We start from the raw sequence: 17,316 nt of genomic DNA, 5'->3' as shown, positions 1-17,316 counted from the left end.
GTATACATGAAATTTTATTATTAACGGACAAAACAGACTTGTGTACTAATGAGATAGGTGTGCATGTTTATTTTTACATACAGAGTTAAATCTCAGATGAAAGTTTGATATTCAGTGTCATCAGTGCTGAGAATGCCACTTCCCATAAATACCCAGCACAAAACAGCAGTCTAGGACCATCTCAAAAATTGTTGGAAATTCTGTCATAAGCCAAATTTCATTTAATGATGTTTAAAGTTAAATTTAGGGGTGTGTGTGTCTGTGCGTGTCTGTGTGCGCGCGCACATAGCGCTTATTTCAGGGATCAAAATTCAGGTCTTTAGGCTTGGCGGCAAGTTCTTTTAGTCACTGAGTCATCTTACCGGTTCTCTTTCATGGGTTAAAAAAAAAAAAGAAATCCAAATTAGCAACTCATATAGCAGTTTTTAAAACCAAACATTGCAACTTAGCACAGCCCAACGATATTATACCACTTTGATACTCCATAACAGTGAGAAAAAGTAGAAAAGAGTATTTGTTCTCATACTTTGACATCATGCTTCTAAACGAGCGGAAACCAATTTACATCACAGGGTTCTGAGCCTGGGGTTTAGGACAGTGTTCAGTGGCCTTTGTCATGTGTTCAGAATCAAGGCTGCAGTGACGTCACATGGGACGACATTGGCAAACCTATGGTAACACTGTGGCTTCGTTACAGATTTGATTTTGAAATAATTTGTTGTTGTTGTGTGTTCAGGAACCTTCTGAACTAATGGGCTTCTGTACTAGCGGGAACTCAGACAAGGTATTTAACCCTTTCTGCCTCATTTTCCTTGTCATTAAAGCAGGGGTGGCAACAGTGCCCAGCACATGGTGTGCAGAGAACCCCAGTGTGGTCCCCAGCAACTGACAGCTACTGTAACTCCAGCTCCCGGTGATACAAAGCCGTCTTCTGGCCTTCATAGGCTCTGCATACACTTGTACAAACTCATGTGCACATAATTAAAACTGAAAGTAAAATCGTTAAAAGAAAGTTTTTAAAAAATGTTAAGTAATGTTAGTTGCTGTTATTTGATATGATTAGCTCCCAGGATTGCCTTTCCGAGGCTTTACTTCTGCCTGTAAATTGGAAGTTCCTGCAGCCTCTGCCTGCCTCTGTGCCAGTGGTCTGTTGTTCCCGTGGCTTCTGGGGGGAGCCCTCTGTGTGTGCTACCCTCCCCTTTGTTGCCTGTTCACAGCACCATGAGCAGCAGCTGACTAAGCAGAGCCGGAAGCACGCATGACTGGAGCGACACTGACACAGCTGCCTGGGATTGGCGTGGTTCGAGTGTTTGCCCTGGTGTCACATGCAGGAACCAGGGACAGCAGAAAGGGAAGCTGCTAGCAGCAGTGGGGAGCCAGAGGAGCTGGAGTCAGGGAAAGCTAGGGAAGGTTCCAGCTAGCCTGCTTTGCAGCAGGAGCAGGTATGGGACGCCGGAACTGCTGTGGTCTGGCTGTGATTGAGACAGTTAACGAGAGAGTTTACGGCAGCACCAGTCCCTGCTGCTGTCTCTGGATGGGAGAAGGCAGTCTCCCCTGGGAGCAGCATGGACAAAAAGGCTGAAGGTAATCTATACAGGATGCACACAACTCAGCGACAAGAGAGGTACCAAGCTAGCAGAACTGGAGGCTGACAGAGGCAACCTGGGACCTGGAAGAGCAGAGCTGGCCAGCAGGCAGCCATGATTCAAACCATCCCCATCTCTGTGTGAACTCCATTTCCTCCTCGTCCATGCAATGGGGATAGTAATCCCTGAGTGCAGGGCTGTTGTGCAATGGGGATAGTAATCCCTGAGTGCAGGGCTGTTGTGCAATGGGGATAGTAATCCCTGAGTGCAGGGCTGTTGTGCAATGGGGATAGTAATCCCTGAGTGCAGGGCTGTTGTGCAATGGGGATAGTAATCCCTGAGTGCAGGGCTGTTGTGCACATTAGGCTAGATAGAGTTCACAAGCTGCCTCTTTTGTCTACTTCTTTGTTTCTGATTTACCTTGGTATAGAAAGTGGTAGAGAATTGTTCTAGTGAAATATTTCCTTGTTGGGAGAGGGAAATGAAGATATTTTGGGAAAGAGGGTGTCCCAAGTTGTCTCAGTAAAGCTGTCAGGGTCAGTGGGAGGAACTGGACAAGTGTTTGAGTCCTTTAAAATCAGACATTGTTGTGGGATGTCGCTTGGAGGTCAATGGAGTGCATGCCTCCTATGCATGAGGCTCAGGCTTTGATCTCAGCACCATACACAATAACAATAAATACGAGTAAATAAATGCATAAGCTGGGTGTACTGGTACATACCTGTGATCCCAGCATGTGGGAGGCTGAGACAGTAGAATCATTGGAGTTAGAAGTCAACCTTCTCTACATAGTTACATAGATGGTTACCGTTTCCATGCTGACCAGGGCTATGTAGTCAGACTCTGCTCTACCCCACTAAAGTAAATGAAATAATAATAAAGGGAAATGGAATTTTAAATTATTTATCCATTTATTGTGTATATGTAAATATACCTTCATAAGTTTATAAAGGTACCCACAGAGGTCAGAGGGTATCAGAGACCCCAATGTGGGTTCTGGGAACTGAGCTCAGGCCCTTTCCAAGTCCACAAATATAATTTTTGTTTGGTCCTTAGTGCCTAGGGACTGGCTCAGTGTGTTAAACAGAGAACTTCAGGGTCAGGAAAGGCAGGCCCCAGTCACAGTATTCTCAGATGCCCATTGCTTAGGAGCTGAGACTTGGGTGCTCTGCGGAAATACAGTCCCCAAAGGGTGCCCTGCCCTGCAGAGTGCCTGCTTTGCAGGCAGAAGTAGCAAGAAGCTGCTGCCTGTTCACCCTGACTGGAGGCCAGCAAGGGAGGCAAGCTGGAGAAGAGCCCTAGCAGCTTGAGTCCTGATCCCAGCTGCCTCCTCCCCCAGCCCCGCTGCCATTGCTCTGTCACACAGCCTTCTGCCTCTAGTCCACTCTACACCCAGCACCAGGACCTGGTACTGAATCCCACACATGATAGACTTGGAATACTTCCAGAAAATACTGGAACGGAATAAAAAGAAGCTAGACTTTGTTCATGGGCAGGAGCCTTAACTAGCTAGCAAATGTTCACCACCCAGATAGCCTGGGAAGGGAGTGAGGCAGAGAAGGGTGAAGGGATGGTGGGGAGGATGTCTCTGTCCTGGGGAGTAAACACAACTCCACAAAGTGAATGTGTCTAACCGCTTTATGGACAACTGAGACTCAGTTGATAGGTTAAACAGGTTTCCCGTAAGTATACATGCTCAAGCTGTCGCCTGCCTCCAAGACTGTTTTTCCACCTATGTCTGAGCCTGAAGCAGTAACATGTTGTGGTTACATCATTGACCTCACACAGTTGTTAGTAGAACACTCACTGACACAAAAGTAAGGGTATGATGTTAGCTGTTATGTTTAGCTCTTACAACCTCATAGAAGGGAGTGATTATAATAGACCATAAGTGGCTTAAGGCCCCCAGGCCCCCTGAGAGCTATAGAGGCTGGAGAAAAGGGTGTCTTTACTCTGGATGTCAGTGTCCTGAACAAAGCCTGCATGTTGCTGCAGAGGCCATGGTGAGAAGAAAGAACCCTGACGGTATCTGGGATCTGCACATCTCAGTAGCCCTTGAGACAATGCCAACCCAGATTTGTTCCGAGTCAGGATTTTGCTACCCATTTCCTAAACAGGGACCCAACGCCTGTCCAGCCTAAGGCAAGTTTCTTGGCAGCCACTTTCTCCAGAGAAAAGAATTCTACATGGTGACTTTATCTGCATCTAGGTTTCTTTCTCCCCTTTAGCAGTTTAGATGACTTTCTTGGCATGTCTGGTGCTTGTCACCAGGCCCCTGTTGTGAGGCAGAATGGCAGGTGGTGTGAGCCCTGCCTGGGAAGGACTGATAGATCTAGCCCTGCAGGTGCTTAGATGACATCTGAGGAGAGACCGGAGTCCATTGGTCCTTACTGAGTTGGCCACTCAACCTCCTGCCTCCTGCGGTCACTCTGCCCCGCTGAGCCGGATTCTCAGTTTGTAGCCTTGCCATCATGATGCCCACTGCAGAAGTGGGTCTTCCCAAGTGACACTGACATGCAGAGTTCCTGCACATCGTAGGTATCTAGGCTGGTGCTCATTCAGCTGCCTCGTTGTCTTCTTTCTTCTTCATTTCTTTTCACCCAGGATTTCCCTCATGACTTCCACTGTAGACAGGCTGCTGTTGTCAGAAGTAAGAAAGGTCACATGGCCACACTTTTCAAAAGACCCTTGCTAGGAAGGTAGCTCGGTGAGCAAAGGGCCAGCCATTTGTTCTAGTTGCTTTTCTTCTTCCTACTTGACAAAAGCAACTTGAGGAAGGCAGAGTTTATTTGGGTTCACATTTCCAGGGATACAGTCCATCTTGGCAGGAAGTCATGGCAACCAGAATAGAAGGCTGCTGTGTACCTTGTGCAAAGGAAGCAGACACTGACGAATACTTGTGTTCAGCCCACTCCTTCCTTTTCATTGAGTCTGAGACCTCAGCCCATGGAATGGTACCAACCACTTTTATGGTGGGTGCTTTCCATCTCACTTAACCTAATCTAGATAATCTAGAGTGACCATCGCATCTCGTACTTGTTGGCCAGTCAGTCTTGTCTTCTCAGTGGACTCCAGGGCACCGACAGAGCCTGTTGCAAAAAAGTAACATGGACCGCTCCTGGGGAATGACATTTGAGGTTGCCCTTGGCAGAGGAGCACATACATACACATGCATGCACAAAAAGAAGAGGGTAGGCCGGCAGGGAGAGCTGGCCACACTGCCTTTCTCTGCACTCCATTCAGATCCTTTGAAAAGGATGTTATTGGTGAAGGCTCTCTGGGGGAAAGGCTTGTCAGAGAGCCTCTGTTAAAGGCAGGAAGCATGGACCCTACTTTTCCAAGCAAAGTAGTTCTTGTAGAAATTGAAATGATAGTCCATGCATCATTTTACTGGTGATTTCCAGCTGTTGAACCTTTGAACCTTTGCTAGATGTGTGAGAAGCATCTGCCCTTGGCCTGACACCCATCAAACAGGGCCATGCCAGAATTTAATAGAGAAAAATGCAATAGAAGAAAATTGCTTTTTTACTTTTATTTTATGGTACTAGCAATGATTCCTTTGAACCCCAGGGCTTTATAGAGTGCTTTAAGGCAGGTTCAAGCTTGCATGTTCCTCTGTGGAGTAGGATAGGCAGGCTATAAATGCCTTCTCTGATTATGTCATTTCATATTCATAGCTAAGTGATGAGTTGGTGCTGCCATGAACATTGGTATGTCACTGTGGGAAAGTGTAGTTATAGGATAAATTTCCTGGAGTGAAATTATTATACAAAAGAGGAATTGTGTTTCTAATTTTGCAAGACATTGCAGAATTTGCTACTGTAAGGATGATAACTTTTTTTTCATTCCAATCAGCAATATGCAAGAGTGCCTTTTTTTTGCAGTGTGCCTAACAGAGGGTTGTAAAGATCTGGATTTTTGCCAGCCTTATGTGACTGGTAAACTGTTAAAGGTGATTTGATTTTTTAATTTTTTAAATTTTGTTTTGTTTTGGAGACAGTCTCTCTACATAGCCCTAGCTGTTCTAGAACTCACTGTGTAGATCGAGCTGGTCTTGTACTCACAGAGAGCCACCTCCCTCTGTCTCCTGAGTGCTGGGATTAAAGGCATGCGCCACCATGCCTGGATTTTCTTTCTTTTTTTTTTTTTTTTACCTTAGTCACTTGAGTTTTTTGTCTAAATATGTGTTTGTGTACCACATGCTTGTCTGGTGCCCATGGGGCCCGAAGAGGGAGTTACAGAAGATCACTAACCACCCTGGGGTGCCAGGATCTAACCTAGGTCCTCTGAAAGAACAGGCAAGCACTCCTAACCACTGAGCTGCCCTCCAGCCCTTCTCATTTCTTTTGAACTTGAAGCACATTTATGGACTGGCAAGACGGCTCAGTGGATATAAGCACTTACCTTCAAACCTGAGTTTCAGCCCCATGAGTGACTTTGAGCTCCAGAGAACTGATGCCCGCAAGTTGTCCTCTGACCTGCGCATGTGCACACACACACACACACACACACACACACACACACACACACACACACACACACACACACCCCATTTGTGATGACTAATCTTGGTAGTCAGTGTGGTTAGGTTGGGAAGTAAACAAGGGATTACTAAGGCAACTGACAATGTACCTGTCTGAGGGCCTCCTTGTTATTGTCTGTGAAGTGTTTCCAGAGATAATTAGAGCACCAAAGGGTTTTGATCTCATGAATGATTTAATACATTAATGGATTCAAGTTTTGAATAGACTCTTGGGAGGTGATAGACCTGTGAGTGTTGGCGCCCACTTGAAGGAAGTGGTGGCTTGAATGTATTCTTAGGGCCTGTGTCTTGTCCTAACCACTTTCCTGCTGCTGCTCCAGTCTGCTTCCTGTCTGCCGTAATGTGAGCTGCCTTATCATGCCTTCCTTGACACAATGACTGAAACCTTAGACATTATGAGCAAAAGGAATTCTTCTCTTCGATTATTTGTTGGGTCACAGTCCTGATAAAAGTTATAGAACATAGACAATGCACTGAAATCCTAACAATTTGGATTAATGGCTTTTCACATAAGTTTGTACCAAAGAAACTACCACCCAGGACAAGATACAAGGCATTCCGAGCACTGCAAAAGGCGACCTCATGCCCCATCCCTGCAGTAACTCTCCTCTAAATGGGAGCCCTTGTTCTTCTGCCTCTAAAGATGAGATTTGTCTGTTTGAACTTCATATAAAGAGCACGCTCCTGCTGAGTGTGACTTTTAACCAGCACCTGTGTCTCCAAGAATTACCCGTGCTGTATGCAGCAACAACTCTGTTGCTTGGCCAGCATTCCTCTCTGTCCTTGTACCTTGTTCATCCTTTAGCTGTTGGTGAGCATAGGGGCTTCTGTGCCGGGGACTTTGAGGAGGAATGCTCTGGGTGTCTCATGTCTCCTGCGTGCGTAACTGAAATGAGGAGCTGTAGAGCACGTGTGATGTTTGGATAGGAATGGCCCTCAGAGGCTCATCTTGATTGCTTGGCCACAGCCAATGGAACATTTTGGGAAGGATTAGGAGGTATGGCCTTGTAGGAGGAGGTGTGTCACTGGGTGGGCTTTGAGGTTTCAAAGTCCTACAGCATTCTACTTAGTTTTCTGTCTGCTTGTGGTTGTTGTCTGAGCATGTAAGCTGTCAGCGGCTGTTCCAGTGTCATGCCTGCCTGCCTGCTGTTCCCTGCCATAATGGTCATAGACTCACCCTCTAGAACTGTGGGTCCCAGAATTACATACTTTGTTTTATAAGTTACCTTGAACACGGTGTCTCTTCATTGCAGTATAAAAGTAACTAGCACAATACTGCTAAAAACGTTTCCTAAAGTAGTTGTACCAGTGCATGCCAGCAATCTGTGAGTGCTTGCTTCCTTGATGCACGTAATTTCAGCCTCATGGCCTTATGCCTCTGGGTGTGTGGTACAGCACATCACAGATTTTCATGTTCCCTTTAAAATGCTTCAGCTAATGACGTGGAAAGTATTTGATTATGCTGGTAGGCTGCTTGGAAGCTTCTTTTTCATAAACTTCAAAACCCCCAGTACAAAGGGTTTAAGTCTTTGCCCACCATTTTACAGTGAATTATCTGGTTCTCTGAATGATGTGAGGCTTACAGAGTCCACCGTTTATTGGGAAATTACGTTGCAGATGCCTTTTCCAGCCCTTTGCCATCCTTCATAATATCTTTTGGTGAGTAAATGTTCTCTGTCTTGGGGAAGTCCAAATTACCAATCTCTTCCTCAGTGCTCTGAGGTATTGGTGCCCAATTTAAGACATTTGACACACTGCAAGGTTTCGAAATTTTTCTTCTGTGCTTTTATGTGGAATTTTGATTTGCCTGTTACATTTAGAACTAGAACTCCACCTCAAACCCATGCCTATTAAAAAGTTTAATCTTTCACCACTAAACTGCAGAGGCCCCTTGGCTAACAGTCAAGAGATTGCATACACATATGAGGGTGTTTTGAGATGAGTCTTTCTTTCTATTGGTTTGTTTTCTGAGCCCTCCTACTTTGTTCTTCTCGAAGACTATTAGACTATTGTACTATCCCAGCACTTAGACGGCTGTGACAAAGAGGATCACTGGTTGGAGGATAACCTGGGCTACATAGAAAGACTCTATCTCAGCACACATGTATGCATGCACTCACGCACTCTCTCACACACAGGCACACACAGTGTCCTTTTTAGTTATTTTAAGTGGGGTTCAGCATCTTTTCCTATGTTGAGACCACTGGCATTTCCTCCTTTTCTGAGGGGTTATTTCATCCCTATATTGGTTTCTTCATTGCTGTTGTCATAAGATACTACAAAATTAGTGGCTCCAAACAATATTGTCTTAAGGCTGAAATCAGAAGTCTTTATAGATCTCTGGGCTAAAGGCGGGATAGTGATTTGTTTCTTTTCTGGTTGCTCTTGTGGTAGAATATTATTTTAAGGTGTGTAACTTTTGTTTATGCTGCATTTGTTTAATTCTGTGAAGCTTTGGGGTTTTTTTTTTTTTTTGGTTTTTTATTTATTTTTTTGGTCTGTCTAAAATACCTGATGGTCGAATAAAGAGCTAAATGGCCAATAGCAAGGCAGGAGCAAGGATAGGTGGGGCTGCCAGGCAGAGAGTAGGACAAATAAAAGGGCGACCAAATGAGGAGCAGCAGCAAGAGGACAAGGAGAGGAGGATGGAGGATGACAGGGGCCAGCCACTCAGCCAGCCATGGAGTAAGAAGGAACGTAAGATTTACAGAGGTAAGAAAGATAAAAAGTCCAGAGGGAAAAGGTAGATGGGTTAATTTAAAGATAGGAAAAGCTGGCTAGAAACAAGCCAACCTAAAGGCTAGACATTCATAACTAAGAATAAGCCTCCCTGTGTGATTCTTTGGGACCTGGGCTGAGGGGTCCCTTAAAAAGCCAAAAGAGTAAAACATCACACAACCTACTCTACAGTGAGTCTGTCCCTTTTTCTACCTTCTATGGGCCACCTGCTGAGAAGTGACTTGCAGCCCCTTGTCTTCAAAGCCATCAATGACTGATAGAAGCTTTCTCCTCCGGTGTCCTCTGACCTGACTATCCCCTCCTGCCCTATCCCCATTTGGCTTCATGGTTCTGGTGGACCCACTTGGATTATTTAGCACAATCTTTGTGATAATGTTAGCTAATCAGTTCCCTTCATTTGCTTATTCAATTCTCCCTTGTCGTCTAACCCTAGATTCACAGGCTGCAGTAGTTAGGACCTAGGCATCCTTGGGTAGTCACTGTTATTCTTACATGGTATCCTGTCCCTGTGTTACAGGGTCTGAATGGGTGTGCTTCCCCAATTCTCCACAGTCATGTACTGATATTTAACCTCAATGTGAAGACACTCAGACATGGGAGATGGGTCTTTAAGGTGACTAGGTCATGACAGCTACCCCGTAAGAAAATGTAATGCCCTTGTAAAAGAGACCCAAAGGAGCTTATTTGCCCATTTCCCCACATGAGGACATTCAGAAGATGCCATCTATGAGAAATAGCTTCCACCAAACATGAAGCCAGCTTTGGTCTTGGAGTTCCCAGCATCCAAAATTTGAGTGGTGGAGTCCTGTTTGGAAGTAACCACAGGTATGGCATTTGGTTAGAGCAGTCTAGGCAAGCCGATAGCCCTCTCCCACCAATGGACAGTTAACTGGTCACTGGGAGTATTATATATAAGGGAAGCTGTCTTTTTCTCAGTGGTCTTACTGCATATATAATTTCCTGGCTTTTTCTCTTTTGTTGTTGCTTTGGGTGATTTGGATTATTTTGCCTTTATATTTTTTCTTTTGCCATGTAACTTTTTCTGTTAGCGGGATTAAATTTGTCAGTCTTTTCAATATGGCTTCTGTGTTTTAAGGTGGCACAACCCTCCACAGGTATGTTTGGAGGCACATGCCCGGGAGTCCAGAACTCAACCTCAGTGTCATTCCTTAAGTATCAGACACTTTTTTTTTTTTAAGACAGGGTCTCTTGTTAGCCTGGAGCTTGCAAGTATGTTCGACTGGCCAGCCATTGAGCACAGGGATCAGCCTGTCTCCACTTCCCAAGAACTGGGGTTACAAGTCTGCATCTCCATTCCTTGCTTTCTTTATGTGGGCTCTGAGGGTTAAACTCATGTCCTTTACTGACTGAGCTATCTCTCTGGCCCTGTATCTTTTATTTTCTTCTTCTTTTAATATGTTAGTTGTTGATCCATTTGGAATCCATCCTAGTTTAGAATGTCAGGTGTGGATTCAACTTCATTATTCTCCAGATGGCTACTCAATTATCTCAATACTGTTGATCGAAGTCTTTGGCTGACTTCCTGGCTCCTGTTGCTACCAGAGTAGCCCGAAGGCTCAAAGAGAGGAAGGGACTTCCCCAGCTTGCCCGTGATGGAGTTAGGATACAGTGTAATGAGTGCTGCTCAGACAGGGCTTCCCGGGCTATGTCCCAGGTGGAGGGATGCAGAGCTTCTGTTGGCTCTGGTGTTCAGGGCCCTGCCCTTGACCTCATTCCACTCCAGAACTGACTGGTTTGTTTCCCTGTCTCACCTGGAGGCTTGGGCGCCATTTTCCTCTCCACCAAGCTAGAAATATAAGCAAAGCTTCCATATTTGAGATGTATTGTTTAGTGGGTTTTTGCGGAGGGGGGTTGTTTTGTTTTCCTGTTATTTTTCCTAAAGAAGGAGTGTTTATATCCCTCCATGGGAATCATTCTAAATGGCATGGCAAAGTAAGGCTGCCAGGCTGTGGAAAAGGCTCCTGTATTTGCTAAGTTACTCTGTCAGACTGGCCCTTTTTAGCTGAAAGGCGACCATGACATTTTTGTATATTTCTCTGGTTCTTTTCGAGTTGTTTAGGGTAGCAGAAACTGCAGCCGTGACCCTCTGCACTTACACAGAAGTCAGTGGGAGCTTTGAGACAGTGAATCTAATAGCTAAGGTGAATTCAAGGCCAAAATTGTGAAGATTTAAAGTAAATTAGAATCCTTCTGCTGTGCAAGGGCTGAGCTCTGGTCCCAGCAGTGGCTGACACTGTAACTCTAGGCAGGCAGTTATTTGGACAAGTCATCTGCACCTCTCAGCATCTGTCTTTGTATCTGTCACCTGTGTCATTAATTGATAAAACTAAGCAATGTGCCCGTGTCCCTCGAATGCTTTTGAAATACTGATTGAATAGTATAATCTTCCCTCATTCTGGATACTGTGGAGAAATATGGTAGTTGGGTATCTGGGAGAGCTCGTGTACAATGAGAAAGAGCTTTGGATGAAATTGAAAATCCTGAGTAGATGAGTGAGTGAATGAACACAACGTAGACAGAGGTGAGACACAGAAGACGGAGTAAAGAGGAAAGTGTGGTTAGTTCTGGAAATCCCCGTGAGAGAGATCGGTCCTGAGTGATGGAGGCAAGCATTCTGTGTAAAGGTGGACAAGGAAGGCTTTCCTGTGGGAGTCTGGGACCAGGGACGAGGGGGCGACTGCCAGGACAGTTGAGAGTTTCATGGGAACAAGTCTTCAGTCACATTGACATCACTGCCCAGGCAGAGTGGAACCGTGAGGCAAAATACTTCAGATGCCAACTAGTATAAGAAATAAAAATTCCTTTGTAAAGGACAGTGCCTTTTTACAGAGCAAACGTACAGTGAGTGGCTAAGTAACTGCTAAATGCTGGCACCACTCGAGTCTTTTGCATATGTCATTGCAGTTAGCATTTGAGGCTGACAATGTAGCTCAGTGGTAGAGCACTTTACCTAACATGCATGAAGCCCTGGGTTTAATGCCCACCCCACCCCCAGGGAAGGGGAGGTAAAAGCTCATTTAGTTAGCACTTCATAAAATAGAAATTGGATAAGAATTTCTGTTTCCAGCGGAAAATCAAGACTCGGGGGGGGGGGGCCAGGATCCCACCTGCTGACTCTACGGGTGTGCTTTTCTCATCATGGTGGTCCCTTGTGAAGACCAAACTTGATTAATCAGTTCTCCAAGCAGGGTCCCCTGAGTTTTTTGTGTGCACGAGGCAGAAGACAGCAACAGCTGAACTGCCGTTCCTGCCAGCCCTTGTCTAGAGGGCAGAAGCCAGGCTCTCCCCCTGTGTGTCACTAGAGTGCAGCACTTGAAGGACCAGTTGTGTATAACAACTGGACAGCTTTGACAGTGGACACACAGTCAAACCAGTGAGTCAGGGAGCCCAACCTTGGGCAAAGTCTAGGGGCACATCCGTCTGCCTGGGAACTTCTGGACTCAGTAGCCGCTGTTGAGCCTGCTACCCTGTGCCTCTGGAACCCCTGTGCCTTCCAGGAGCACACTCAGCTCTTCTATGGGGATCGGCTGTCACCTTTCTGTCAGATGCACGACCGAGCAGAGCTTCCACAAGCATCCCATTTGCCCGTTAGACTGCTCCTGCATTTGCTCACTCACTAGGAGGCTGAGACCTGAGCATTAGACAAGTCATCATGGTGGGCGGGTGACCATCTTCCTCTTCTTTGTGGAGAAATGAAGAGGTAGCTTCAAAACCCTGCCCAGCTCTCAGACTGCCTTGTCTCATTCATAAGTCTCACACCCTCACCCTACAGTGGGGCCAGAGGAAACTTGCCAGGTGAGGTTGAGGTAGGAAGAAGAGAGAAGGCTTTCAGGGAGTAAGCAGACATGAACAGGTACAAACTCAGGGAGCAAGGGCATGAGGAGGGTGGGGCTCAGGCATTTTACCCAGGCAGCTCCTCTCAGATTCCTTTGTGCTAAGGAGTGAAGAGAGCCTGCAAGAGACTTGCAAAAATCTTACCAAATAGCATTACAGAACAAGAAGAAAAGACGAGACAGGGCATTGTTCAATAGATGCCTTCTAAAATCTGAAATTTGAATGTTGCCAAGTGAGGCTGGACAAGAGCTTCAGCTACAGGACTACAGGAGAGGGTTGCTTCTCGCTCCAAGGGAGAATTGTTGGCTCTCAGTAGATTTGATGGGAGAAGGTCCCTGGGCCCAGAGAAGCATGGGCTTAGCAACTTTAAACAGACATGAGCACTGGCTTGGTTCCTCAGAAGAGAATTAAGGCTGAAGGAGGAGCTTGTTTCCCTTCAGACCATGGCACTATGAACCCTTCACTGTGGCTTGTCTCTGGGTGCCTTCTGCTCTTCAGACACTGGAGGTGTCACAGCCTTCACTCCCTCCACCCCCGCCCATCACTGTAACCCAGGGCTGCAGGCGCATAGACCCAGCGTCTTTTATTTTCTAAATATTTTATCTCCCCGGAGTTGTAGTTAGGACTCATAATTCTTTTTTGTTTGTTTGTTTGTTTGCTGGTCAGAGAACAGCACCACTCACAGTGGACAGGTCTCCCACTTCCATTAACACGATCAAGGCAGTTCCTGTAGGCATTCCCAAAACCCCATGTCTCGGGTGGTTTTAGATTCTGACAAGCTGACAACGCTCACATCACATACCCATCCTGGTAGGTGCTCTTCTAGATGCCAAGATGCCCTTGGCAAGAAGAAGGATCCCCTTTGCAGCACACCCTTCTAACTGTGTGTCATAGAACATTTCCATGTATGCAAACCTCTTCCTGGGAGAAGCCTGGAGTCCTTAGTTCCTGCAGGCACACAGTGCAGGCATGATTGGCGGCTGTATGTAGTGGCTCTCACTGCTCCAGTGCAGTCAGGCTGCCTGGGATAAAGTGTTCTGCTCTCCTTCTTTCCACGCCCAGGCTCCTCTCACCCAGCCTGCAGATAATAGGGGCTTAGTGCCCCAGCAGAAACTTGCTGAACACCAGGCAGTGTGCTGGCACCTTTGACATACTAGTGACAAAAAAGAGTAACAACTAACGTGTGTGCAAGTAGGATTTTTCTTTGTCATTTGGATTTTTTAATTTAATCATTGCAGCAATCATATAAGATGGATACTGTTATCTACATCTATCTACTTGTGAGTGAGGGGTCAATACAGAAATTAAGCAACTTGCCCCCAGCTGCATAATTAGTAGTTGTACAATTAGTGGATGTCAGAGGATTGGGGAGATGTTCTGATTCCCAAGTCGATGGTTCAAGACCCCATGCTGTCTTCCTCTAACTTGTCCATAATCAACGTTTTAGGGCAAAGTCTGAGGCTCCAGCAGCCCCAGCAGGCCGGACTCAGCCACTTATCCAGTGTGCCAATTAATGGTGAGTAATGATGGAAAGTGCGAGAGGACACTTACTCAATGTGGCCACACTTGAAAGAGGAACACGGGCTCCAGTGACTCACAGCCTCCATGGCCTCTGCTTCAAGCTCGAGTTCCTGCCCTGCCTTTCCTCAATGATAGACTGTGGCCTAGAGTAGAAGGAGTATCTCCTTTCTTCCCATAGGTTTCTTTAGGCCAGAAAGCAAACTAGGAGAGTATGCAGGTGTGTGTGTATATTCTTCATGTGTGTGGCCTTGTTTGTGGAGGCCTGAAGTGTCACTGGGAGTCTTTCTTCATCACTCTGCTTCATTCTTTGATGCAGAGTCTAAATCCAGGGTTCATCCATAAGAATCATCTAGTTAGCCATCGCGCTCTGAGCATCTGTCTCCACCTGCTGAGCATTGGAGTTACTCATAGCTGCTATGCCCTCCTGGCATGTTCATGGGCTCTGGGAATCCAAACTCTGGTCCTCATGCTTGCTCAGCAAGCTCTTTATGCACCCAGCCATCTCACTAGTTCCCAGACCCCACAGTTCTCACCCTGTGGCCCTTGGCTGTGGGAATGAGCACCTTGGGTAGGTCGATATGATGAGGGGCGCAGCAAAAGCAAGAACCCAGTGCACATGTGGAATCACAGCCCCACTTAGCATTCAGCCCATCCTCCTTTCTGTGTAAGCAAGGGTTGTGGGATCGTCAGCTGTTCTGAAGACACAAGGGTTGTGGGATCGTCAGCTGTTCTGAAGACACAAGGGTTGTGGGATCGTCAGCTGTTCTGAAGACACAAGGGTTGTGGGATCGCCCAGCTGTTCTGATGACACAAGGCCCTGCTTTCTAGTCACATCCTCTCCTCACTGGTGCCCAGCAGTCGCCTTGGAAACCATCAGCTTTGAGGAGATCTGTGATCATGGGCAAATGTGGCGTGTCACCCTTGTTCAGCAGCAGCTCACTGTCAGAGCGCCTTCAACTCTCAGCTTTTAGGGATGAGGAGGAATTTCATCCGTAACCCTGCCTCTATTCTCAGGGTGGCTGACTTCACAAATCTGAGGGTCGCCTCAGTACATACCATCCCACCCCATCAGTCTGGTCAAGAAGCGCAGTGCTCACACAGGGCCCCTGTGGCCACACCACAGGGAACATGGACCCTGCAGAGCCTCCGGGCTCTTGTATCCTAGATGGAGCCCCTTAGACTTTTTCTATTATGGCTGCCTTTGCATGGGAGACATTTTTATGTAGTCCCTGGCATCTAAGTATATAAAAATAGGGATCAGATATTTATTGAAAACATACAGAAACTTAAAATAAGTTAAAATAGCTCTTTGGTACATAGATAATTTTATATTTTTTAACTATGTAAGCCAAATCGCACGATAATGGTATGGATCTGCCTGTGTATTTCTATGAGAAATATTAAGTCTTGACTGGGTCTTGATACTGCAGGACATAAAACCTTCCCAGTGCTTTTTGGAGTTGGTTTATGTTTTTATTTTATAACTTGATGCTGAGAATGTCACTTCACATAAATAAGTAAAACCAGACAACAGAAGTATGTTTAAGCCATTTCAGACATTATTAAAAATTGTATTCTAATCTGAAGCCCAAATTCATTTAACTTTTTTTAAAAAACGGAACTCAAACTAGCAGCTCAAATGGCATTTTTTAAAGTCCAACATTCTAATGCAGCAAAATCCAAAAAATATCTATGTACTAATTTTATGCTTACATACTAAGAAGTGACAGTAGGAAATTTCAGAAAGAAACCATTACATTTTTGTAAGAAGAAAGAACTAGGTGTGCACAGTAAACACACCACCGTTTATAATGTAATCTCAAATCTAAGCTGAGGTGTTTTGGGCATGTCCATTGGTACTAGGTATTGTGATGGCATGTGCAGTGCAGAGTATGCCTGTTGTGTGCTCAGGACCAAGGAGACCATGAAGTCACATGATGTAATACAAGGTGGCACTGCCAGAAACACCTCATACCTATGACGTATTTGACTTTAAATTAATTTTTGGTCATTATGTGCTCATAAGCTTTTTACCCTTGCCAAGTTTTTGTGGCCCTCCACATTTAGTTACCTGGCCCACAGTTTAAGAAGCCACATCTTAGAGAAGAGCGACCCATACTGTCAAGTTCCCAAGCAGCGTCTCATAGTAGTGTTACCTCATTCCTTCCTTGCAACAGCTCTTTGGAATGTGGTTGGTAGTTGAGAGCATAGGTTCTAGTCAAGACCAGAGTTCTAAATTCTAATGTGCTGGCTAGTTTTATGTGACTTGACACAAGCTAAAGTCATCTGAGAGGAGGGCTGTAGCCACGCCTAGAAGAAATACTGATTTTCTTAATAAGTATTTGATGGAGAGGGCCTAGCCCATTGTGGGTGTTATCATATCTAGACTGGTTGTCCTGGCTTCCATAAGAAAGCAGGCTGAGCAAGCTATGAGGGGCAAGCCAGTAAGAAATACCCCCCATGGCCTCTGCATCAGCTCCTGCCTCCAGGTTCCTGTCCTGTTAGAGTTCTTGTCTTGGTGATGACAGTGATCTCAAAATATAAGCCAAACAAACCCTACCTTCTTCAACTTGCTTTTTTGGTCATGCTGTTTCATCGCATTGTAGTAACCTCTAAGACACCTAACTTGAAAGTGTGACGGTTGTGTGACCCAGATTACTTAGCTCCTCTGGCTGCAGTTTCCCGTCTATCAGTGGAGATGACAGTGCCCACCACAGAGGGCTGTGAGGACAAGAGTGTGGGCTGCACACAGTGAGTATTCGGATAGTGGCTTTACAGCAGAGGAAATGCTGCCTCTGGGAGGTTAGCTGCGTATCACCCCTACTTTATAGAAGAGGAAAGAAACCGAGGTTGGGCTTCTTGTCAACTGGTAGTGAGTAGAATTGTTGAAACGCAGCCCAGGTCTCATGATACTTCACCAGACACCTCTGAAACTGAAATAAACGGTCTCAACTCATTTGAACTAACCCCTTGACGATAGAATCCAAACCCAACACCCTTTCTGCTAAATCTTGCTTTTCTTAAAACAGCCTTCCAGTAAAAGGTGGGTGGGGCTGTGAGTGCAAGCCAGGC

General features: G+C 45.8%; 1 protein-coding gene and 1 long non-coding RNA gene across 9 annotated transcripts in view; one reads left to right on the top strand and one right to left on the bottom strand.

Moving 5' to 3' along the window:
- Positions 1-17,316, top strand: part of Sergef (secretion regulating guanine nucleotide exchange factor) — a 185,422-nt gene that overhangs the window by 125,024 nt on the left and 43,082 nt on the right. For 2 of the 8 annotated variants that reach the window (XR_005873327.1, XM_040736071.1), the window contains one exon: positions 737-784. The exons of the other annotated variants lie outside the window; for them this stretch is intronic. Coding sequence is in view for 1 of the 2 variants with exons in the window: in XM_040736071.1 (XP_040592005.1) it covers positions 737-747 (11 nt within the window). In the remaining variant the exon portion in view is untranslated. The remainder of the gene's footprint in view (positions 1-736; positions 785-17,316) is intronic. 8 annotated transcript variants of the gene reach the window in all.
- On the bottom strand, positions 44-16,383 carry LOC121136193. Its single transcript, XR_005873328.1, has 3 exons — positions 16,316-16,383; positions 2,308-2,442; positions 44-369 (listed from the first exon to the last, which is right to left on the bottom strand). It is a non-coding gene; the product is annotated as an uncharacterized LOC121136193 (long non-coding RNA).

This window comes from Mesocricetus auratus, unplaced genomic scaffold, assembly GCF_017639785.1.
Source record: "Mesocricetus auratus isolate SY011 unplaced genomic scaffold, BCM_Maur_2.0 Super-Scaffold_100054, whole genome shotgun sequence".
Classification (NCBI taxonomy): Eukaryota; Metazoa; Chordata; class Mammalia; order Rodentia; family Cricetidae; genus Mesocricetus; species Mesocricetus auratus.
This window is presented reverse-complemented; position numbering and strand designations above follow the sequence as displayed.